Genomic DNA, 24,021 nt, shown 5'->3' on the forward strand with positions numbered 1-24,021 from the left:
TAAATGTTCCGTTGTCTTAATATCATTTATCAGTCTCATGCGGAAGACAATGTGCTTACAGTCTGCAAATGGAATACTTTCGAATTCAAAGAGCGAAGCAATTGGGCAATTACTCTTCCACACTTGCCTGAAGAACAACTAACCCGCAAATCTATACACGACCGCCACCTCAGGGAACAATCCTTTTCCAAATGGTGTGTGAATGGCAATATCGAAGAAGAAAATGCAAAATCTAATAATTGCGAGACCGCATTCTCCTGGGCGACGACACTCCTCGATTTCACCCAAGTGGGGATCCGTGGTGGTGGTGTGGTGGAGGGATGGTGCGCGTCACTTTTATCTATTTAAAGTCGTGTTCATTAGGCTAATGAGAGGGATTCTTCGCCGTTCCAGTGGCAGGCAAGATAAAGGTTCGACCTCCGAGTTTTATGACGACCGACAAGTGGGCTCGGGGTTTTATCAGTTAATTTCAGCACCTTTGCTCGGTCACGTGGCTAATTACGAGCCGAAACTCATTAGCGGTGGCTGTGCCCCCTCGCGATTGCCCTTTCGCCCGCTTTCCCCATCGGTTGAGGACTTTTCAGCGTTAGAAGTTCCGAGTTCTTTTAACCATCGCCGCTGCATTAACTGCGAAGGGATTGTGTACCGACCTCGTGATTGGTCTTTGTTGATTATTTTTTGCTTTTCTTTTAGGGAAATGTGGGATTCATAGGGTTTGCGAGAAGTGTATTTTGTTTTCATTTCACATGGCGTGTGATAAAATTTCAAATCTGTCATGGTTTTGATCCATATATTCTAGTTGCTATTCAAGTATAATTTTGTGCTAGATCTACGAAGGTTTTTTTTTAGGTGCCAAAGATTTGTTCCGTATGCAGTAAAATGATAAATTATATCTCCCATGCTCCCTTATCACAAACAATAATGAAACTAGACGTGAAAGTCTAAAATTCAGTGTACTAAAATAAATTTCATCGATGGTGAAGAAATTTAGATCCTGTAAAAGCTTCTGGTATTTCGCAAACATAATTATTTGATTTTTTTAGAATGAAAATTCGATCAAAACAATAGAAATACTTTCAAGATTTAAAAAAAAAAAATTGTCAAAAGTTTTAAAATTGACTTATTTTATTATTATATTACTTATTATTTAATTGTATTATACTTTATTATTTAATTTTATTATATTTTATTATTTAGCTAAAATTATTTGAAATTTAAACCATTTCAAATAAAAGTAATAGCAAATTTAATGAGACAGAACTGCTGCCTATTTAAATTTCCATGTTGCTGTAAACTAGCTTTGAAATCGAAAAAAAACAAGTGGATCTTTTCCGTTACAGGACAACAAGCGCCCAACTGTTTTCTTCAGAAAGATAGGCCAACTCCATACTTCCAGCACGAAAAAGTACTTTCGTCATCAGTTCATTTCAGTGGTGATAAAATTATTTTGAATATAAGAAATATAACACTTAGGAGTGAGCAAAGAGTGAAATACAATGACACATTTCAAAAATTTTATTTATAATGCATACTTTGAAAACAACATTACCGTAATAAGAAATAAGAATACACGATGTTATATGAATGGCCACTAAGTAACTTGGACCCATATTATCTTTATGGAAAAAATTGTTTGTGTCCTGTAATAGAAAAAAAAAAAAAAAATATCCATCGTTTATCGCGCATGGTTGATTGGATTGGGGTATTTGACAATAAGGTAAAGTCACTCGGTTAGAGTACACTTTAATGTACCTCTTGTATTATAGCGAAGTTGTTGTTTCATTTATGGTAGCCTGAGTAGTTGAATGTTATGGAAACCCTATTGTGACGTAATCGGGTGCATGATTCTGGGAAATTTTGAATCATGGGATGTTTTGTAAGCGCTTTTGTTGTGTTTGTTGATTTTATTTTTTAGACGGTAGAATGGCTGAATGTAGTAAGATTAATTTGAAATTTCTGTACGATTTGGAACGAAAGGGCAAAAGAGCGTTAATTGACTGGTGTGTAAATGAAGTAGTATTTTACTTAGTAGCCATTATAAGTGTCCTGTATGTAGGAAGGATATGCGTCTAGTCGAACGTAAAAACCGTTTACATGGATATGAGTGGGTTTGTAGGAAGAAAGGTTCAGATGTGGCGACGCCGATATACGGATTCGAGTTCAGATAATTTTGGGAAGTTTTTGGATGCTGTTAAGGAATTTTGTGTGCCACAGGCTAGAGACGAAGGAACTTCTAAATAGAGCAAGTGGATATTTGCTTTTTGTAGTGCTTAAATGTATAACATCTTTTTCCTTTTTTATGTTATTTTGTTTGGTTTAAAATATAGTTTATTGAGATTATGTATTTTTTGTTTGCTTGTATTGTAGAATTGAGTGCGCTTTGACTTTTTAAGTGAAAATATATCGATGTGTACATGGACAAAGGGAGTGCGCAGTGCAAGTTTGTGTAATTCTTGGATTTTTTTCAAGTGAAAATAGGTCGACGTATACATGGATGAAGTCAAGGGAGTGCGCAATGCCATTTTTGTGCAATTTGGGGATTTTTTTTAAGGTCGATTTGGCGTCGAAAATAGGTCGTTTTGGCGCAAAAATCGTCGTTATGCAAGTCAAAGAATTGCACAAACTCAGTATCCATGTACCGCCAAAAATCGCCAAGTTTCGCCAAGGGGTACCCTAAAATATACTTTTACCAGTCACTCTTATTGATTATTGGTTATTTGACGTATTGTTGGGGTATTTGACTAAGGTAAGATTCTGTATGTAAGAGAAAGAATACCTTCTTGGAGGATTTTCTGGGGAAAACCGGCTAGTGTTCGCCTTAAGTGGACGAAATCACGAAAATGCCCTTGCCTTTATTTACTAGCATTCGAGACTGGACTCAATGACTGAATCCACTCGACTATTGATTAATCGATTTCCTGAAGCTTTAAAAATTTTTTGGTCTTCATTACTTAAAACACTATTGGCTAATTTTTGTTCATATAAAAACCAATCGTTACGACCGTGTAATATTGTCTTTTGTTAAAATGAAAAAATAACGTGAATGTACTGTACTGTATAAAAAATATTAGAATACTTGGAACTACTCTAATATACGCCCTCGCTTAGCGACAAATTTCTCGCCAAATATTTTTGGCGAGAAACTCCACGGCGCCATATTACTATCTAAATTTTTTGTCTACGTTTCGACTTTAAGCCTAAAATGTCTCCAAAAACGCGGTTTTCGTAAGTGCAAAAAGCACGTTTTGCACACACAGTTTAAGCTAAAAATCTGAAACAAAAACAAAAAATTTAGATAGCAAAAATGTAAAGTTTCTAAATAAAAATATTTGACAAGAATTCATGTACACAGCGATATGTTTTAACTTTAAAAAAAAAAAAAAAAAAAAAAAAAAAAACAACCACAGAATTGCACAATTCATGCAGCGAAGGATTCTACGAACTACGCACACTTAGCTTAAATAAATAAACATAACAACAATAAATTTCAAAGAATATCATGTACACAGTGTTCTGTTTAAACTTAAAAAAAAATGGTCGTTTAGGCGCAAAACTAGGCAGCGAAGGAATATGCGAACTACGCACACCTCGCTTTAATAAACTAACATAACAACAATAAATTTCGAGAATACCATGTACACAGCGTTGTGTTTAAAATTTAAAAAAAAAAAAAAAAAAAAAAAATCTACGAATTGCACAATCTAGGCATTGCGCACTAATCAACAAAATAAACTAAAATAAATTTCAAACAATTAAAAAAACAATAACGACAGAAATTCATACTAAAAAAAAAAAAAAAAAAAAAAAAAAAAAAAACCAACGAACATAACATTCTACAAAATAAGAACAAGAATAAAATAAAATGCGTTTACCATGAGTGAATGCTTCTTTGAGTAGCAGAAATACCAATTTCAAACATCACCAAAACAATTTGACCAGAAATTTGTTAAAAGCATCTTCTCCTGCTTCAGAACAACCATGGAAAAATATATAAACCACCAAATAAAACACAAAATCGCATTTTCGATCATAAGTAGGCAACGTAGCTTTAACATGCCGCCACGTAATATCTATCGTATTTCTATGACAACTAGACTCATTGTCCACAAAATTGATACTATCTTTCACAAATTAAATGTTCAAAACCTTCTTCTCCTAAATACTTGTAGAATTTCCAGCTACCCGAAAAAAAAGTTGTTCCAGGTACGCGACTAAAATTTTGCCAACACGTCATAAATGACTTAATTACCACATACCACACGAACCAACTAGTAAATCCAAGTTTCCACGTAAAAGGTTGCCATAGAAACGAACATCGCCCCCAGAACCATCGCAGAACACATATCGCCGCATTCGGCGACCTTAGGGCGTATATAAGAGTAAAGCCGAACACTTTTATTTATTTATTTATTTTAAAGCTTCTTGCGGCTATGTAAAAAATAGTTTGGAACTGATACTAACATGTATAAGAATCTGTTTAGTCACGTCATTCAAGTAATAGTAGTATTAATTACGTTGAACTCTCAACACAAAATAAATAGATAAATCAATATTTTTTGTGTGACATCAGTTTCATTTTAATAAAAGCTGTGAGTTTCTCCTCACACTAAAGGAGTAATTTTTTAAAGATCGTCTTCGAATTTTTAGAAAACTTGTTATATTTGGTTTCATTATTTGAGGTAATTTCGGAATTTTTAAAATCGTCATGTCCAGGATCTCACAGCTGTTCGTCAAGATTGAGATTAAATATTATCTGTGATGGTCAGTGCACAATTTAAAGTGCTTCATTTGCTTCTGTTTTATTTTGTAATTTTTAGAGAGAATAAAGTTGTGGTTTAGACCACTGTTTTGTTGGTAACAAATTTTTAACCAAGTGCACCAGGTCTATTTGTTGTTCTAAGATAAATAGGTATTCTAATGGTACATTTTTGGTAAACCTTCCAATCAATTTTGCTCAGATTTTTATTCCTTTAATAGTTGAACACCACTAGCTAAGAAAGAATGTTATCTTTGACATCTCTATACTTCATGATAATGAATATGTGTTTTTGATTTACTACTTTTAATTTTATTTTTGTCTAACATTCTGCCTGTTATTCCGCAGAATTTTTTTTAATTTGGAATGCGTATGTCTACTGTTAGACTTTCGTCATTTTCGACTATCAAATCTCTGTGTTTCCCACCAAACTGCAAGGATTTTATTTTTTTTCAGATTACGTAATAATGTTTTCCTGGTACCAAAGCTTCAAGGTAATCAATTTTCATGCAGTCTGCTTAGAATAATTAATCTAAAAAGATCCGTGGAATAGATTTTTTGCTTAAATTCCCAGGCTGTTTTTCTGCTGCTGAAGTTGCATAATCGACGATAAGTGGTATGCTATTTTCATAGTTTAATGTTCTTTTTCTGTATCTGTCGAAAGAGTATTTTACCGAATCTGATGAACATCTAAAACCTGTTGCGATGTACAAAACATCTATCAAAATTTTTATTCCGCTTCCTTGTCCTGTACACACAGTCTGATGATTTTAACACTTGAATTATTTACCAAGCTATATATTGCAAAATTATCGAAGGGAATTTGTCTATTTGTCAAACTTATTAAGCGCAATTTAAATGTTGAACGAAAACAATAAGTATCAAATCTATTTAATTGTTAATAAAAATGTGAGTCATAAAAAAAGATGCAGTCTTTAATGAATTAGACTGAAAAATCTGAAAAATCGTGTGTTATTCAGAAAGCGACGGATTTAAGTAATTTCCTTCGCATGAGTTATGAAGGTCATTAGACGTTTCCGACCAAAAATGATGTAAGAAGTGAAGAGAAAAATTGATTTTGTTCTGATACTTTTGCACACTGCTTTAAATTTTAAATTATATTACATTTATTAACAGTGCTGAAACACAATCTTGAGGTCATGCGTAGTCACGCATATGAAATTTAATTACTTTCTGATTATTCGTCCCTCCCACCGAAAAGTCGTGAACTCACTGGCTTCCTTAAAGAGAAACATTTGTTTTTGCACTCCGTATTTTTTTTACCTTCTTCGTTTTCAATAGAAGAGACACACACTTCGATTTTTTGTCCTGTTGTTTTCCCCTTGTACACAGCGATCTGTTTTCGCTTGAAAAAGAATCAGAGACTTGGCTAAATAGACATTGCGCACAACCCCGCCGTTGTGTACCGGCTATGACCACGATCATCCGAGAACAATTTAAACTTAAACACACTCCAACTTAATGAAAATAAAAGAGGACAAACTTCACAGTTCCGTTACAATTCTTTAGGACGAAAACACATGTTCCAATGCACAAAAAAACATTAATCAGAAAAATAATCGTTGAATTTCAAAAGTGCAAATCCACTTGTACTCAAACACACGTGTGCTACCTGATAGATATTTTTTGCGATATCGTGGGTTGCTTCGTTAATATTTTTTGGCGGCATGCTGTCATTGCCTCGTCAATACTTTTTTGTGGCTTTTTGGGAAGGGTGTTTTGTAGCTTTGTCTTCTTTGTAGATGAATATTAATTTGTAGATGAAGTTAATTATCCGGAAATTCTGATTTAGTGAAACAAGCTTATGTATTATGTGTTTTATTTTGTCACAAACCACAAAAGCTTGTCTTTTACGTTATGATGATAAATAAAAATTTACCCAAGTATTGAAAATATCGAATTTTTTAAAATTTTGTTTCATGTTATGATAATGCCTTTCATATTCATTTTATTTAAAGGAAAAGCTCCGTGGATTTAAAGGAAAGCGTTATATTCATATTTTGAAATGGATCTGCAGTAAAAGTGTTATTTCTTGTGTAACTGTTTTCCGGAAATTTTTGGTATGAAATGCTGATTTTAGGCACCTGCCACCCTTTTCTTCGCTTAACTTCATTTTATGTGTATTGTGTAGTAAGGAAATCTGGAAACGAATTCTGAGTCTGATCATATCAAGGAAAAGATAATACTATTATCATCAATTGCAAAATTTCTAAACACTGTTCTTTCAACTCGCGCCTGGAAGTAAACAGCTTTTATATTTTATAATTAATCATTATTTAGGGCTTTTCCTGTTATTATTTTATTCATTGATCTTTGCTCACCATTCCTGACGGCTTTCTCTAATGCTTCATTTTTCAATTTAGAAATCAAACCCTGGTTGCAGTACTAGAGCAAATTGAGAGCTTTTCAACAAACACGCGATAAAAAGAAATTTTCAGTTAAATAAGCAAATCGAAATATATGTAAAACTTTATAAAGATGCGACAATAAAAATATAAAAAAATATTAAATGACTTTAAAAATGAAATCTGAAAGGTTTCAGATTTTAAATTACGTCCAAAGGGGCGTTCTTTTAACGTTATGTGTGTTACTTTTATTTATTAAATATCATGCTCTACGTACTCAAACCATAAAATCCAGTTCAACAGCAATATCGTAAAATAATTTTAAAATGAGCATATTTTTAGAATTTCTGATACAGAGTCTCGCGCGCTGGAGATTTTTTTTTTTTTTCTTTTCTTTTTTTTTCTTTTCTTTTTTTTTTTTTTTTTTTTTTTGTACAGTGTTGCCATTGTTCGCTTTGAAATCGTTGAGATTGTTAATGAATTCGTTGAAGTGTTACAAAATATGAAATCGATAATAAAACCAATTTCAAATTCAAATTAGGGCTTCCATATGCCCACATTCTATGGAAGATTATGTTATTCAAATTTTGGTGGCTCTATGTTCCGTTGTTTTATCGCAATGCAAGAAACATACATACATTCATGCAGATTCTTCATTATTTAATTTCTTTAAATATAATACAGGGCGATAATTTTTGGTGGCATCAATCTGAAAAGTGAAACAACGCATATTGTAAATCGACGCAAAATTCCAAAACGAAATTCTGAGCAAATTACCTCTTTGGACTAAACAAAATTAAGTAATGATTGACACGCCTTCATAAAACAAGAGCTGCTCTGATTAGTTAGCTGATTTCACAAATAGATAAAATCACATAAAATTGATAAATTTTAGTCAGAGAAAAAAACGTACGCATAATTTATTATGGATATTTCTTATGCTTAGAATGATTTTATAAATCACAATTAAAACACCTCATATTCGTAAAGAAGATAGCGGTTTTTTAGTTTATTTCAATAAAAAAAGTTCGGTCAGATAATACAAAGGAAAAATAATCGTCCTTCCCCCCCCAAAAAAAATAGAATGTTTATCGAAAAATGTGAAATCAGTTAATTGTAGTTTTAAACTTAAATCTGTCCAAGAAAATATGCGCAATGTCTGATTCTAATAATGCATGTAAATGTACGAATTTTCTGAAGGTAGAGAAAGTTCCTTCTTCTAGCTCCACTTTTTCCGAAATTTTTATTATATATTTTTAAGACTGCGCCTGCAAATCATTTGAATTGAATGCTCTCTGTTTTTCTCTCGAGATTGAAAGTAATCTTAAGATTGAAAGTATTAATTTATACCGTGTGTAAAAACTATTCGCAACATGATATGTGAAACCTAAGAGACTGAATCTCTGGAAACTCTTGCATTTCACTGAAGATGGTGCGTAAACTAAATTTGGCATTATTATCTGTTTTAACAAACATGCCAAATAGCAGAACGCGCCAATATGTAAATTCACGTATATCTTGGGAAATTTTGAATAAAATTTGCAGGTATACCCGGAAACACATCATCTTTAAGATGATGGTAAACAATTTATAAGTTATCAAATTTTTCGAAAAATTATTTTAAAAATATAAATTTTAAAAATAAATCATAAAAAATGTACGAATTTTATTTGGACTGAGACTAAATTTCGAATTATGGAAGAAATAGTTAAAAGTGTAATGAGTTCTTTGGTGCTCTGCATTGGTTTTTGATCCCTTCGATTCACGGAAATATTTGGCCTAACTTAAATTGCCAGTTTGGCATCGCCTTATTACTTGAGTAAAGGACGAAACACATTCGTATTTATTTCTTAATTATTGTTCATTGAACGGGAGTTGGTTTGTTCCCCTTGAAAAGTCAACTAATTTCCGATCAATGGCAATGGTTACTTGCTTTTAATTTAATTACTTGCTTTTAATTTCATTTATTTTTACAATTGAAATTTTGTTATTCATGATTTAATTCAAATCCCCGTTAAACATTTTTAACAATTTACATTTAAGTTACTTTAAAACAATTTTCGGAATTAAACTTACTAACTATGGATTCATTCTTTTTAGATAATTCTACTAAAATTAATCTTAGGAGATAATATAATCAATATTTCTTTAGTAAATAATATATATGTATATATACCAAAGTCAATTAACATTGAGAAGCTAAAGTTTTGAGATCTAATTTCTTAAAAACTACTCTGATTTTTACAAAACTTGTCACTTTGGAATAGCTTAAGGCGTAGGATCGAAATACGGGGGAAAAAAATCGGTTGTCTTTTCGGGAAGACTTCCGATATTCTGTCCAAATACCTATGTTAGAGCAATACTTTATGTAAATGCAACATATATTTTAAGTCGGGATTTTAAGCCATGAAAAACGCAATTTCCTCAGTCGATGTATAACGGGAGTTAAAATTGCCCCCACCCCCTTTTGGAGAGAGAGTATAAAGGAAATTAAGCCCACTCCTCGATTTTCAACGGTGGTAAAAGTTTTGCAATGGAATAAAATAATAACAAAACAAAATAAGTTAGTTCTTGTTCACAGAAACCGAGAAAGCCGAATTAAACAAAACGAATCTCATGACATTCTTGCTCGAGTTAGAACAAAATTGTGGACAACATTCGGAAGCCGCTGGCTTCAGACTTAAGATTGTTGCTTACCAAACCCTCTAAAGAAGCTCGACATAAAACCTGAAACCTAGCTGCCCGCGATGAAAGGGTTCAGGAGTACTTCTAACTACCAATTAAATCCTGGAATTTTTAATTCGCGACGAAAGTACCCTTTTTAATTGTGGAGTGAAGATGCGCGGTTCTGTCTGGCTGCCTTTGAAATGCCTCCCTCCAAAGACTGCGGACGATTAGAGAACAAGACGCCATCTCTCTCTCTCTCTCTCTCTCCGTGAAGATTTTCTTTCCCCCATCTCCCGAGCATTACCCAGAGAAAGAGAATAATCTATTCTTTTCGCTTTATAACCACTTGAGGGAATGTCCCCTCCTCTACGGATACGTTTGAAGTGCGCCTTGTCATTGAAGAAGGAAACGAGATACCACGATCGGGATGAGAGAAAAAAGAATGTATAATCTCGACTTCCAAACACACACAAAGTACCACTCGAAGAGGAAACACAAAGACTGAAGCTGGAAATCTCTGTTCAGAAAAATAGAAAATTGCACTTCATTCAATTTGGATAAGATTTTAGTGGATCTAACCTACTCCACATAACATCTTATCGAGAGAAAGATGAGCTGAAGTACGATTGCGTTTAATGAGATAGTCGAGAAAAATTATATGTATATGCGAAAATTAGAATTGTCATATAACTAGCGAGTCAAGAATATGATAACTGCTGTTCTAGGAATTTTAATAAAATTTATTACGTTGTCTAATGTAGTGTCATAATCATTAGTCTTGCTGATGATCAGACGAAAATCCTTTGTTTTATTGAGGTCAGCGAATTTGAATAATCTAGGAAACAAACCCTACTGTAATATGCTAATATTTAACGTTGTATTAAGTATACATAAACAAAATTTTTGACGGAATTTTTTAAAATTTCATCTCTAAATTCTTAATTTTTAATCTTAATGTTAAAGAAAAGTCTCTTTTACAAGAAACCATTGCAACCATGAGATCATCGTCTAAAAAGCTGAAAAGGGTGGTCAAATAGTCGTTAGGAATAAACCAGTTACTTTGAAAGTGATAGTAAACTCTATAAAGAAGGCTCATAGGCTTAATTGTTAAAGATATTTCATCTTCATATCGTAAAAAATACAAAACTGCAATCAAACTATCTCATGATCTCTTAACAGAATTAGAAAAAACTCATTTATTATATCCATTGTTAATTTGCTAAACTATATCTATGGCTACCGTACTTTACGAAAGGTACAACAGGATATTCTGAAGTAATTTCAATGCTACGAAAATCTTGAAGTTTTTAAATAAAGCGTAACAAACGGAAAGATGTTATTAAAAAATAAGAATAAATGAGAAAGCAAACAATCCAGAGTATTTAAAAATAAAATGTGTTCTTCAGTAAGACCATGGTTACTTTCCTTAGAAGGAAGATGCCTTCGCGGAGAATTTTAAATGGAAAAAAGACTTGTATTCACGTTTGGACAAGGAAAACGATGAAAACTTCCACGCAACTTGCCATTTCGCCGAGATTTGAATCCAGTTCGAACTACCAATGTTGAACACTTTTAGCGCTCAACCGCTTGTAGGCTCTGATGTATTAATGAGATGCCCTTCAAGATTTCAAAAATTACCTGATTTTATTCGAAAATATTTGCAGAAAAATACTTACTGTGTAAATATATTACAAAAGTTTAGAGTTTTCTCTCCCTTCTTCTTTAAATTATTTCAAATTTTCTAACTATTCATTTAAAATTCCGGGAGTTTCCACCAGCGGACGAGCGGTAAAGTCACTGAACACTGTTAGTTCGGTCTGGGTTTCGAATCCCAGCGAATGGGCTGGCTGCATAGGCATTTTTGTGGTTTTCTCCATGTGTAAAGTGTATACGATCCAGTAAAGTCCTCCACGAAGCCATTCCTCTCCTTAGCAGATATCCCTCGATGCTTTGCCATAATTAAATAAACCAACCAACTAACTAAAATTCCCGAACTTTCTTCTATCCAGAACAAAGCTCCGGCCACAATTACATATCCAAGAGTGTCCAGTCCGAATCCCGAAAGTCTGGTAATCTAACTCTCCCCAAAGTTCACAAACCGAGTATTTGTTCTAATCGTCCTAGCATTTCTAATTTAGGTACTACTTCAGGGCTATATTCTAATTTTCATAAAAGGCATATTGCTTAGCACCGAATTTTTGAAAGCTTATATTACCGAATGGAAATTAGAATTATACGTATTCGAAAGTAGGCTATAAGATTTGAACATAAATCTATTGTTAAGTACAGCATAGCCTATAAAGTAATCAAATGCACATAATGAAAATTTTAAATTCGCCGGATTTAAGGTATAAACTATAAATTTTTCCTGGCCAGATTTGTAAACAGTTTATATCCTTGAGTCATAATTCTATTCTGCTTGGTTGATTACATCGAAACGGAATTTTGCGTTGAATCGCTATAAACGGCGTATCAATTTTCAAATTGTTACCACCAAATATTAACGCCCTGTATTGTTTTTAAAGAAATTAAATAGTGAAGAATCTGCATGAATGTATGGATGTTTTTCGCAATGTGAAAAACGACGGTACCTAGAGCCAGCAAATTTTGAATCACGTTGTCCTCTACCCGAACATATGAACCTGGAAGCCCGAATTTTGAATTTGCTTTTTTTATCTATTTCATATTTTGTAAAAATTTTAAGAATTTTTTATTAACAAACTCAACGATTTCAAAGCGAGCAGTGGCAATACTGCACGGAATAAAACACTTCTCTCTCCAGCGCGTGAGACTATTTATCGAAAATTCTAAAGATATGCTGTTTTTAAACATCTGATGAATTTTCTGTTAAATTGAATTTTATGTGACCTAAGTGCGAAAATCATGACATTTAATAAATAAAGTTAACGCACAAAACGTTAATAATAAAAAGACAAAAATCATTTTTACTATCCATCTTACTAAGAAAACTGAACACTGAAATGATAAATTGAGGAAGAGTGAAAAAATATAAATATGTATGCCAACAATTAACTCTGCATCGGGAATTCTAAATTTTGTTAAATGAAATAAAAATTTTGTGATTTGGATGTTGAAATGTATATGGCGTTGTGAAGAAAATGATAATCAATAATGAAGCTAAAAAGACAAAACAAATGGGTTTGCAGGAGTAACTGCAATAGCAGACTAAGTAGAACTTGAGGTCATCGAGAGCGTAAAGAACATGGTGTCCATAGTCTGGCTGTGTACACAAAGTATCGAAGCTTTTCCGTTGTAGATCAGCATGATGAAGAAAGTTTTCTAAAGCTAAAAAATATATGTTGTAGGTTAGTTATTTTAATAAACAAGAAACTGAAATCGAATGACGCAGTTTAACACTTTTTATTTACAATGGTAACATTAAAAACAAGAACACTATTATAAGAAATGTCGACCAAGATATCTTCAAATGGCTTTTCCTCGTTTACTTACTTTTTGATATTGTGATATTACTGACACAAGATATCAAGTTGATCCTTATATCTTTTTGCAGGAAACTGGCGCAAAATTGGTTGCCATACAGCAGATGTGATCTCTTATTTTCATTTCAGACTTATCCATAAAAAGCAAACAACTGAAGGGAAAAATTCATTGATATTAATAAAATCTAATAGAGATATAGACTTTCTATCTTTTATGAAATGTTAGTCGAAAACAACTCCATTTTATTTTATCAACCTTTTATGAACCTTATTTAAATGTTGAAAATGCGTCATTCCGTTTTTGAATATCGTTTTGGATCTTGACATTATTGAACTGTTATTGCACCATGCCTGGCTAAAGTCATGAAACACCAGGTATTTTGCTAGGTTACATTTGCCAGGTTATTACCTTATAAAGTCCTGCACAAAGGCATTCCTCTGCTTAGGCAGATAGCTTTCGAGGCTTCGCCGAAATCATATAAACCAAACTAAACCTGATTTATACAGAATAAAATACAGAACCCAAGTCGCGCTTTCGAGACATGAAAAACGCAAATTAAATTTTGTAAATCCGCCCAGAAGAACGGGAGATATAGAAATGTCCCCACCCCCCTTTTTTTTGTGTGTGTGCAGAGTGTACATATGATTCTAACCGATTTGATTCTTGACTAAAGGGAGGTTCGAATCCCTCGAACAGGCTGCCTGCATGGGCGTTTTCGTGGTTTTCCCCATGTTTAGCGTGCATACGAGTCAATTTCCGTTAGAAAGCCCTCCACGAATGCATCCCTCCCCGTTAGGCAGACAGCCCTCGAAGCTTTGCCGCTATCTCATAAAACCAAACCAAACCATCTTCTCCAACGTGTAGTGTAAACCTGCGCCTGTTTCACTTAAAAGTGTCTTCCACGAAAGTTACGCATTTTATGGAATATTACTTCGAACGTTTTACTAATTTTCATGGTCGTCGTAAATAATAACCAAACCAAATATTATTGCTAGTCCCCGAATATGCTATGAAATATTAATGAACTTAATAAGTGTTCATCGACAAGCTAAGTTTGATTTCCATTCTGTGTTACTCCGCATTTCTTAAAATGCACTCATAAATAAATTATAATTTCTTTTCATTTTTTTGGGGGGAGGGGGAGGCTACTTTGTTTATTGACTTTTCCATTTTATTTAAACATTGCTTACTTAGGAACATATATCTCACTTTAAGTATTTTAATATTTTGTCTTTTTACAGAGGAGACGGCGGCTGATTACCCTCCATAGATATATTCCTGTTTTCTCTGAAGAAATTCGTTCTATGATGTAAGTACTTTAATTTGTAATAAGGATGATTTTACATTTTTGATCAAATATTTCTGCATTGGTAATAATCAGCAAGAGAATTTCCAATTTAATGAAATTTAGAATTCGTGATTCGATTCCTGTGCTGGGCAAGATCGACTCAGCCAAAGAATATGTACTATTAAGAAGGAAAGCTTCGCAAGAGCAGGAGTGGCTCCCTCCGAACGAAAAGGGACACAACTGCGCATGCGTGAAATATCTGTCGCCAAAAAGCGCCAAAGCTCGAAGCTGATGTCGAAGTTCGAACAGGTTCGACGGTCACGTTTATCAAGAGTTTAAAGCTGTATGACTCCATTTCCCCCCCTACATATTGACAGATATAAAATCATACATCAAACTGCGATATGGATAATACAACTTCAACTAGTAAAGCAAAAAAGCACGAAAATTCGAGTTTAAATTATCGCGAAAAGTAAAAGAACGATTCATCTTAACCAGTGTTCCTCAATTTCCTGTACACGTGGCGGAGGTGGAAAATCTCGGCCAGGTACATCACAAAGGGGGAAATTCTCGCCAACAGGTTCCGTCGCCAAATCCCTTGGCGAATTGTCCCTTTTCTTTCTAGCGGCGTAGAAGACAAACTGGTTTACATTACGTCTATGGAGCCTTTCCTTCTTTACATAGACTTTCTTTGACTCAGCCTTTCATCCCTTAATTTCCATCACTTGCGTCGATAAAATGAGTACCAAGTTCTCTTGGGGACTAAACACTGGGATTCCTGCGACCCAAGCTGACCACTTGTTCAGGGCATATGCTTACGCACCCCGGGGCCACGGTCAAGAAAGCAGGTTTCGGGCACTGCAGGCCTTGGCCCATTAGGGCTGTTACGCCACTAAGTTATTTAGTTTTAGTTTAGAATTCCTGATAAAGGATTCATAATCTATAATTATTTTTGCTTATTGAGCTGATTAAATGCTTTTAGTTATATAATCAGAATTTGTAAAGTAGAACTTTTCAGAGCAGAAAATGTGAAAAATCGATTACATCTTCGCTGGGATTTGAATCACGGATCTTCCAGTTGCCAATTGGTGCTATCATGGTAAACCAGTGGCCTCGAATTCAAACTGTATGGGGCCGAATGCACGATCTGAAACCACCTGATGAGCTAAAAATTTTCTTCTAACAAAATGAAAGTTTTTTTTTAATAATATGAAATGTTTTACGTAAATTTTAAATTGACTAAATATTTATCACAACATACATAAACAGTAATTATAATGACGCAAAATTAAAAAATTCCAATATATATAAGATAACAAATGCATAAAAGATAGATGATAATTTAAATTAGCAATAGCTCTTTAATGTTTAATTTGGCATTTTTAAAAATAGTAACGTTTTTTACACCGCGTCATTTCGAGACTAATCCATGTCGTATGACTCTTACATAACGCTAGTCATGTAAATGGAACTAAAACAGCATATAATAATTTTATAACAATATTAATTATCCAATCAAATTAATTGAAAACCGAAACTAACTCATTCTGAATTAAAATTTTATCCTGAACACAACTTACTTGCTTCCTGCACTTCGGCCTTGCTGCTTCTCTGCTTACCGCAAAGCTATGAAAAATGCAAACGTTTTGGAATAGGCACTAGTGGTGTGCCAAGTTATTTGTAATCGCATCATGCTTAAATAAGCATGAAGATTTAACCTGTCTCGGCTGCCAGACTGCTGTTTATTTTGGATCTAAAATCTGTTTCTTCGGCATCCATATTTTTACGTATCTGTGCAATGAATTATATATCTATGTTACTGTGAAAGACCGAAATTGGAGAAAGTCGACTTTCACCGGAGAATATCAACATTCACCAACTATGTCGGTGAAAGACCGAATATTTCACTACATTCTTGTATATTCGGACCCTCACCGGTGTATGTCGACAATTACAGATATGCTCTGGTAAAAGTCGAAAAGAGAGGTCATAAAGTGCCATAATAGTTTAAGTTGGTTCAATAAATAAAATTTGAATCACATAATTTAGTAAGTTTTTTATTACTGTTATTTTATTTTCTCATTTAGAACGTACTGTATAATTAAGTATGTTTTTAACTTCTATTATTTTCCTTTCTCATTTTGAATGTATTGTGTGTTTTAGGTTCTCATGTTCTTAAGTTCTTATTTCAAGTGCGTTTATTCGCGACTGAATTACGGAGAAGAAAATATAATATTGTTATATGTTCAACATTCACCATTAGAATGTAGACATTGACCGGTGTAAGTCAGAAATAAGAGTATTTGGAAAATATTTCGGACATACACCTAGAGACTATGTGAATGTTGACATTCACTGGTGAAAGTCGACATTCTCCAGATTTCGGTGTTTCACCGTAACATATATATAAGATAGAATTATGTAAATCCAAATCATAGTTTAAGTTACCAGTAATCCTTAATTCTCCCTCTCTGTTCTAAAAATCGTAGTAACCTTTCTGGACTGCTTCACTTATAGATTAGTCCATCTCGCATGGCTTGCATAACGCTGGTGATGTAGCTAATTTGAAACCTAAACTCAAAATTTCGAGATCTGAAACCTTTCTCTTCATAAAGCAACCTAAACCTAAACCTTCTGTTGGTGAGCTTCCATATTGGATAACTTCGCACTTTCGCTTTAGCTTTCTTGCTTGTATAAAATTGTGGAGTGGGTATTGCGCTCATGATCACGTGTGACAAAAAATATGTTTTCGATAATTAGTTCATGTTCAACAATAAAAATTATATTCAGTTCGGCCACGTCTGTCAACAAGTCTCTCCTCTGAATGTCATCTTTGTAACTACACGGTAAAGTCTATATACCACGCGGTAAAGTTATGACGCAGAGAACCATCGCCAGTCCTTTGCGGCTTTCTTCAAGTCATCGTATTACATATATATATGTGATAAAAAAACAAACTGCAATAATGACGAGCAGAATTTTGATGGCGTAGAAGAGTTGATCCATAATGAATAGAAAATTGGAGGCGAAGGCAGATTAAATCTTTATTTTTTACTTCCTTGTACGAAGTTAAAAAAAGTATTGTAATCGCGAAAAGCTTCAGGCAGCATATTTCAACGAAAATATCCATTTTGACCGCTTTCGAATGCAATTTAACGATGTTTTTGCGTGATATCTGTACGTAAGGACAGAATAAAAGACTCTTTTCCTCCAAAAAAATTAAAAAACTGCTTTAAAATGAATTCTGAAGAGAATTTTTCGTGGCGTCTGTACGAACGTATGTAGCTACGTACGTATCTTGCATAACTGAAAAACGAGTAGCCTCAGAACGTTGAAATTTTGTATATAGGACTACTATAACATGTAGATGTGCACCTCGTATTTTGGTTTCAATCGGCCGCGCCAAATGTATATAAATATATTTATAAATATATCCACTCTGTTACCCGACTCAGTGATCTCAGTTTCTTTACTCTTATATGTTTGTAAATTGTACATTTTTTGCTTTAAAAATGATTAAATTATGTTGTTCTTATCATTCGGTTAAGGTATTTATGCCTTTAGTAAATCTGTATGCAATATTTTTAGAATTATCAACAATTTTAAAGTTGTTTAAGTGCCGCTAAGCCTAATAATTTTTTTGATGGCGGCCATTGCTTGTTTACATTTGAAACAGCAGAGTAGTGGATTTGTTGTCAATCTAGAGAAACGTAGCTTCGCAACAACAAAGATAAACGCCTTCATTTATTATTGCGATTTAAATCATGCTTAATCCTTTCTGGAATTTTTTCGAGGAAATAAGTGTTTAAGATTTACTTAATTTTTAATAATTTAATTTTTAATACAGATATTTTGAGTTTTTATGTATTTTTGCCTTGTCGTGAAGTGAAAAACTGAATTAATTGAATGAGAAATACTCAATCGTCTGTGAAAAACTGCTTCTTTTCTGTTTTGTTTGCTTAATTTCTTTCATACATCGTTCTAGCTTTATTATAGTATTTGAAAAGAACATGTGGCAACGATTAGATAATTCTTTAAATGATACAAATTTATATGCATTCTGAGTTATAATATGAACGAAATATAATACTGTTAAGTGAGCCTACGCCAGAGTGTCGCTATGGTAAACAAATAGAGTGAATTTTAAAGAATGCATTTATTCTATTGTGGTTTATGCGCTGTCGGTTTTCTTAAAGCAGAAGTCTGGCAGCCGAGACGGGTTAAATCTTCATGTTTATTTAAGCGTGTTGCGGTCACAAATAACTTGGCACACCACTAGTGCCTATTCCAAAACGTTTGCATTTTTCATAGCTTTGCGGTAAGCAAAGCAGCAGCAAGGCCGAAGTGCAGGAAGCAAGTAAGTTGTGTTCAGGATGAAATCTTAATTCAGAGTGAGTTAGTTTCGGTTTTCAATGAATCTGATTGGATAATTAATATTGTTATAAAATTATTATAGGCTGCTGTTTGAGTTTTAGTTATGTAAGAGTCATATGACACAGATTTTTCTCGAAATGACGCGGTGTAAAAAAAAAGTTAATAAATTTTATAAGTTTAAACAAAATGCAAGAAAAAAATGCGTATAATTTAATATTCCGTACAAGGAAGTCATGTGGTGTACACATCAGATTTTTTATTTCAGCAAACATGTTGTGCCCACAATCAAGATAGCACATTAATTGTGCCTATTCCAAAAAACTTACATTTTTGACAGATTTGCAGTAAGAAAAAAAGAGCAAACAGACAGCAGTCCAGCTAAGCCAAAAAGTAGGTAGCAAGTGCGTTATGTTCAGAGTGAAATCTTAATTCAGACTGAGTTGGTTTTTGGTTTTCAATGCATTTTGATTGGATAGTTTGTGATGTCGAGAGGCCCCAACTTGTCAGCAATAGTAGTAGTGACTGCTATGAACTGGAAATTACACAGACTCTTAAAAAAGGTTTACCTCCCTTTTTATTTCAATTTAGAAGTCACAGTTGCGTTCACTCGGCGCTCACAAACTACGCCGACTCGGCGGTGTAACAAAAATAGAAAAGTACAACTAAAAATAAATAACAGGATGAATAACTAACGAAGTCACTATCTACGAGGCTCTATAATTGTAACTATCTTAACCGCGTTCTAAGATAGAGCTGAGATTCAGCAAACTTTCTGATTAAGAATTTGAATGATTCAACGAACTGTTGAAATAGGCACACAGGCCGAAACGCGCGGTTCTTAAATTTCTACCTAGCAACCTTCACGCTCGTGATTCAAGAAGCACCCACTTATAAATCTCGTTTCCCTTCTATTTAACTCAAATTACTTCTGCTAAAATTTGAATATTCTGCGCGTTCTACTACGATTTACATACTCTGGCATTGACAATTCTAGGGGAAAGTAAAGGCTTGACAGGAAAGATAGCTTAAACTTAAAATAAATGTTAGTTAAAATAAATATAAACCCTACAAGTTAATATTGCCGTAAAATTACTATTGGCTGCTTTAGCTCCATTTACATCATCCATGGACCTTAAGGTCCATGACATCATCATAATTACGTAAGAATCATATGACATAGAATAGTCTCGAAATGACGCAGTGCAGAGAAAGGTTACTATTTTTATAATTGAGAAGGCAAATTTACGTTGTTAATTTAATCTTTTACATATTCTTTGCTTTTCTCACATATTTATATATATATCTGTAATGAAAAGAGAGAAGAAAGACGTAGCGATGTTGATGGCGTAGCACGTAGAATTCACAGAACGTAGTAGATCCATACTGAAGAGGAAGAATAATGATTGCGTAGAATGTTAAATCCTTAATGACTGGGAAATTTGACAGTCGATGAGGATTAAATTCCATTTTTATTTAAATTGAAATAGGCACGATTAAAGTTCCAAGTGAATTCACAGTTCACTTGGCACTTTAATCGTGCCTATTTCCAGAACATTTACATTAGAGAGCATAGCGAAATGCGCGCAAGCAGCAACAGAGGTTGAAGCGAAGTGCGCATTTATCCAATATGGCAGTTTGTTAAGAGAAAAGTTTTGGTTTAGGTTAGGAAGGTTTCGAATGGTTAAGGTTAAGGTTCAAAATAAGAAAATGATATATAACTACGTTATAAGCGGTACGCGAGCTGTGTGACAGAGATTGATATAGAAATGGCGCAATCCAAAAAAATTATTATTTTCAGAACAGAAATAGGAAATACTCAAATTAAAAATCGGGAATTAAAAGCTTATTGCTAAAATGAATTGTAAAGCTGATTTACATAAACTAATTTCCGATCAATGGAGATAATTACTTGTTTTTTTAATTTTTTAATTTCTTTTACAAAGTTAGAAATTTTTTTATTCATGATTTAAATTCAAATCCCCTTAAAAACTTTTTTCATGATTTACATTCAAGTTCCTTTAGAAAACAATTTTCGGAATTAAACTTCCTACTTATGGGTTCCCACATTTTGATACGTTCTACTAAACTTATATTAGGAGATAATCTAATCAATATTTCTTTAGTAAATATATTATTTTTTATTATATATATATATATATACACTGGTGAAATAAATTAAGAGAATTTTCATATTTGATCTACCATCTCCAGAACTACTGTACAGATTTTAATAAAATTTGGTGTGAACATAGGTTGATATAATACAAACAAAATAAACATTCAAAAGTTATAATAGACACATATGTTCGTGTGCATGGGAATCTGAAGTTCTGAAACAGCGGTTGCAGAAGCCACAAAAAAAAAAAAAAAAAAAAAAAAAAAAGGTTAATAGGGGGTATGGTCACCTCTTACAGCCGTGCATTCCTCGCAGGGTGATGTCATACTGAAATAAAGCAATTTATCAGTGCCTGTGGCAATTAGTCCCACTCATTCAGCAACGCTGTTTTCAGTTCCTGGATGGTTTTCTGAGAGGGGTTGCGAGTTGTAATTTCCCTCCCCAGATCGTCCCAGACATGCTGCATTGGGTTGAGGTCTGGAGCCCTGGCTGGTCAATCCAACTGGCGAATATCCTCACTCTCGAGAAGATACGCCTCGAGAAGATCGTCGACCAGAAGGGCTTTATGTGGCTTCGCGTTATCGTCGTGTAAGATGAACCCGGAGCCCACTGCACCCCGGAAGAGGCAAACATAAGGCTCCAAGACCTCATCCCCATACCTCACACCAGTCACAGAGCCTCTGTCAAAGACGTGGAGAGGTGTGTGGCCATTCAACATGATTCCTGCCTAGACCATTACACCGCCACTGCCATAATTGTTGATTTCGCGGATATTGGAGGGTAGGTTTGCGGGTCCCTGGCTCTCTATCCATATGAAAGAAGGGTGAGAATCGGTGTTTAGGCTAAAACGGGATTCGTCGGTGAACAAAACAGTTCCCCGTTGTTCCGTACTCCAATCACTATGCTGCCTGCATCATGCTAATCATGGACTCTCCTGTCCGTAGACGTGGGCGGGACGCAAAGAGCCGGTCTTCTGGCAAACTTCCCTCTCTCATTCAGCTTTTTGGGAATAGTCATCCTTGTTACACGGGTTCCTGTGGCTACATACAGGTCCCGTGAGAACTGAGAAGCTGTAGCCCTTCTGTTACGCCTCGCTAAAATGGACAAATAGCGATCTTCTCTGGCCGTCGTTACTGTTGGATAACCTTGCCCATGCTTTCTCTCGATAGATCCAGTATCCAGGAACTGTTTTCATAGGTTGCACACGACGCTAGACTTTAAATTAAAATCTCTGCATTTCTGGACTTGCAAGTGGCTTGCCTCTAGCCTCTCGCCATCTCATTCCATCATCTAAACGTTGGTGGTTACTCATTTTTTACTCGATGTGAATTTAACTGATTGCTGCAAGATAATACCAAGAAACTCGCTGAGGTGTGCTAGCGAACGCAGTTCGTCTTACCCACCACGCACTTATAAAGCCTGTTTTTCAAATGACTCCGCTTACACACAAGTGTACGCTTACGTAGTTGCCGTACAAGATTTTCATTTTTATCTAGAAACAGTGGTTTTTTCTTCAGTTCAGTTCTTTTCATGCAATTCGATAAAATATGCAAATTCTCTTAATTTATTTCACCATTACCCTAATTTATATATAGAGAGAGAATTTCTATTGATTACGCTCGGTAATTCAAATGTGTTGAGAGATAAATATTGAATTTTTAGAGTGAAATTTATTTTAAAGTTTAATTAACCACCAAGTAACATATTTAAATTAAAATTAACAAATTATGAAACTTTCCTAGTGGGACAACACTTCAAAATAAATAATGATCCTTTTCTAATTCTTTTATTTACTAAATTTTTTTTGATGCATACAGAAAAAATACAGTTGTTTATATGCAAATAATTATAAATTTCTTTATTTCTTACCACAACGTTCGGCTACATGGTGTTTCGATTTCGCTAAAGATAACCTTAGATAAAAAAAAAAAACTACTAGACACTATCTTCATCGCGAATTATAAATGTTCATCTGCCAATCTGGTTCGTTTTTTAGACTTATTAATTTCCAACTACGGGAAAAAAAACTGTTCACGTATAACTTGTACTCCAAACAAACTGATTATTTTTATTATAAAAATTCGTAACTATTTGTGTTTTGACTAGAAAAAAGCAAAGTTAATCAAATATGTAACTTCAGATATTTGAATAAGTTCATATCGTAGTGTAAAGTAATTAGCTTCATTTGCAAATTTTTGGAGCATTACTTACGTTTGTTTTTAATGTTAATGGAAATAAAATAAAATTGGACCACAAAACATTCAAATATTTAACCTTTTTCTTCAAATTATTGCCATAGTAATTCGTGTCATAATAATGCTAATTAATTTATGGGAAATGTATTCGTTAGTTTTGTTTGGGACCTTTATCTCATACCATGCGTATTCACGGAGGAACGAGACAATTCCTTACGTTCTCCCTCTTTTAAAGGACGACTGAAGAAAGAAACAAAACCGACTCGTCATTTGCCAAATCTTAGTTCAGTTGCCATTGTAGAGATTTAAGTTTTTTCGAAGCAAAACCTATGAAAAATCAACAATGTCCTTATCAAAATTCAGACTATGGATCTTCCAGATGACTTACTAAACACTTTCATCGCGACAATCATCAATTAAAAAATCAACAATTTCACTATCGAAATTCGAACCACAGATCTTCCGATTGTACCACGATAGCACACATAAGGAAGTGTGATAGTTCTTTACAAGTTGAATAGCTTGCTTCTGACAGATTTATTGAAACAAACTGGCCACAGATTAGAAAACTTGACGTTTTCTGTGTAGGGGATTGTAATTTCAAAACCGTTTATCATTGATTTTCTGATTCACCTTTTTGAAAAATATTAGAAATCGTGAAATAATTGAAGTTGAGAAAGGTTAGAAGAATGTAAAGATTTTAAACTTTTGAAATTGTTCAAATGATAATGTCTGCATGGGACCTCTAACTTAGCCAGCCTTAAACACCGATAATTCAATCCGGGTTCAAATCACGG

General features: G+C 33.9%; 1 protein-coding gene across 1 annotated transcript in view; it reads left to right on the forward strand.

The window, feature by feature from the left end:
- The window catches only part of LOC118181030 (uncharacterized), a 248,320-nt gene that overhangs the window by 70,985 nt on the left and 153,314 nt on the right, over positions 1-24,021 (forward strand). The window contains exon 2 of the mRNA XM_085824217.1: positions 14,493-14,560. Coding sequence (XP_085680343.1) covers positions 14,493-14,560 — 68 coding nt within the window. The remainder of the gene's footprint in view (positions 1-14,492; positions 14,561-24,021) is intronic.

Source organism: Stegodyphus dumicola, chromosome 9, assembly GCF_044657685.1.
Source record: "Stegodyphus dumicola isolate Sdum_Otavi_A_Nest chromosome 9, ASM4465768v1".
Classification (NCBI taxonomy): Eukaryota; Metazoa; Arthropoda; class Arachnida; order Araneae; family Eresidae; genus Stegodyphus; species Stegodyphus dumicola.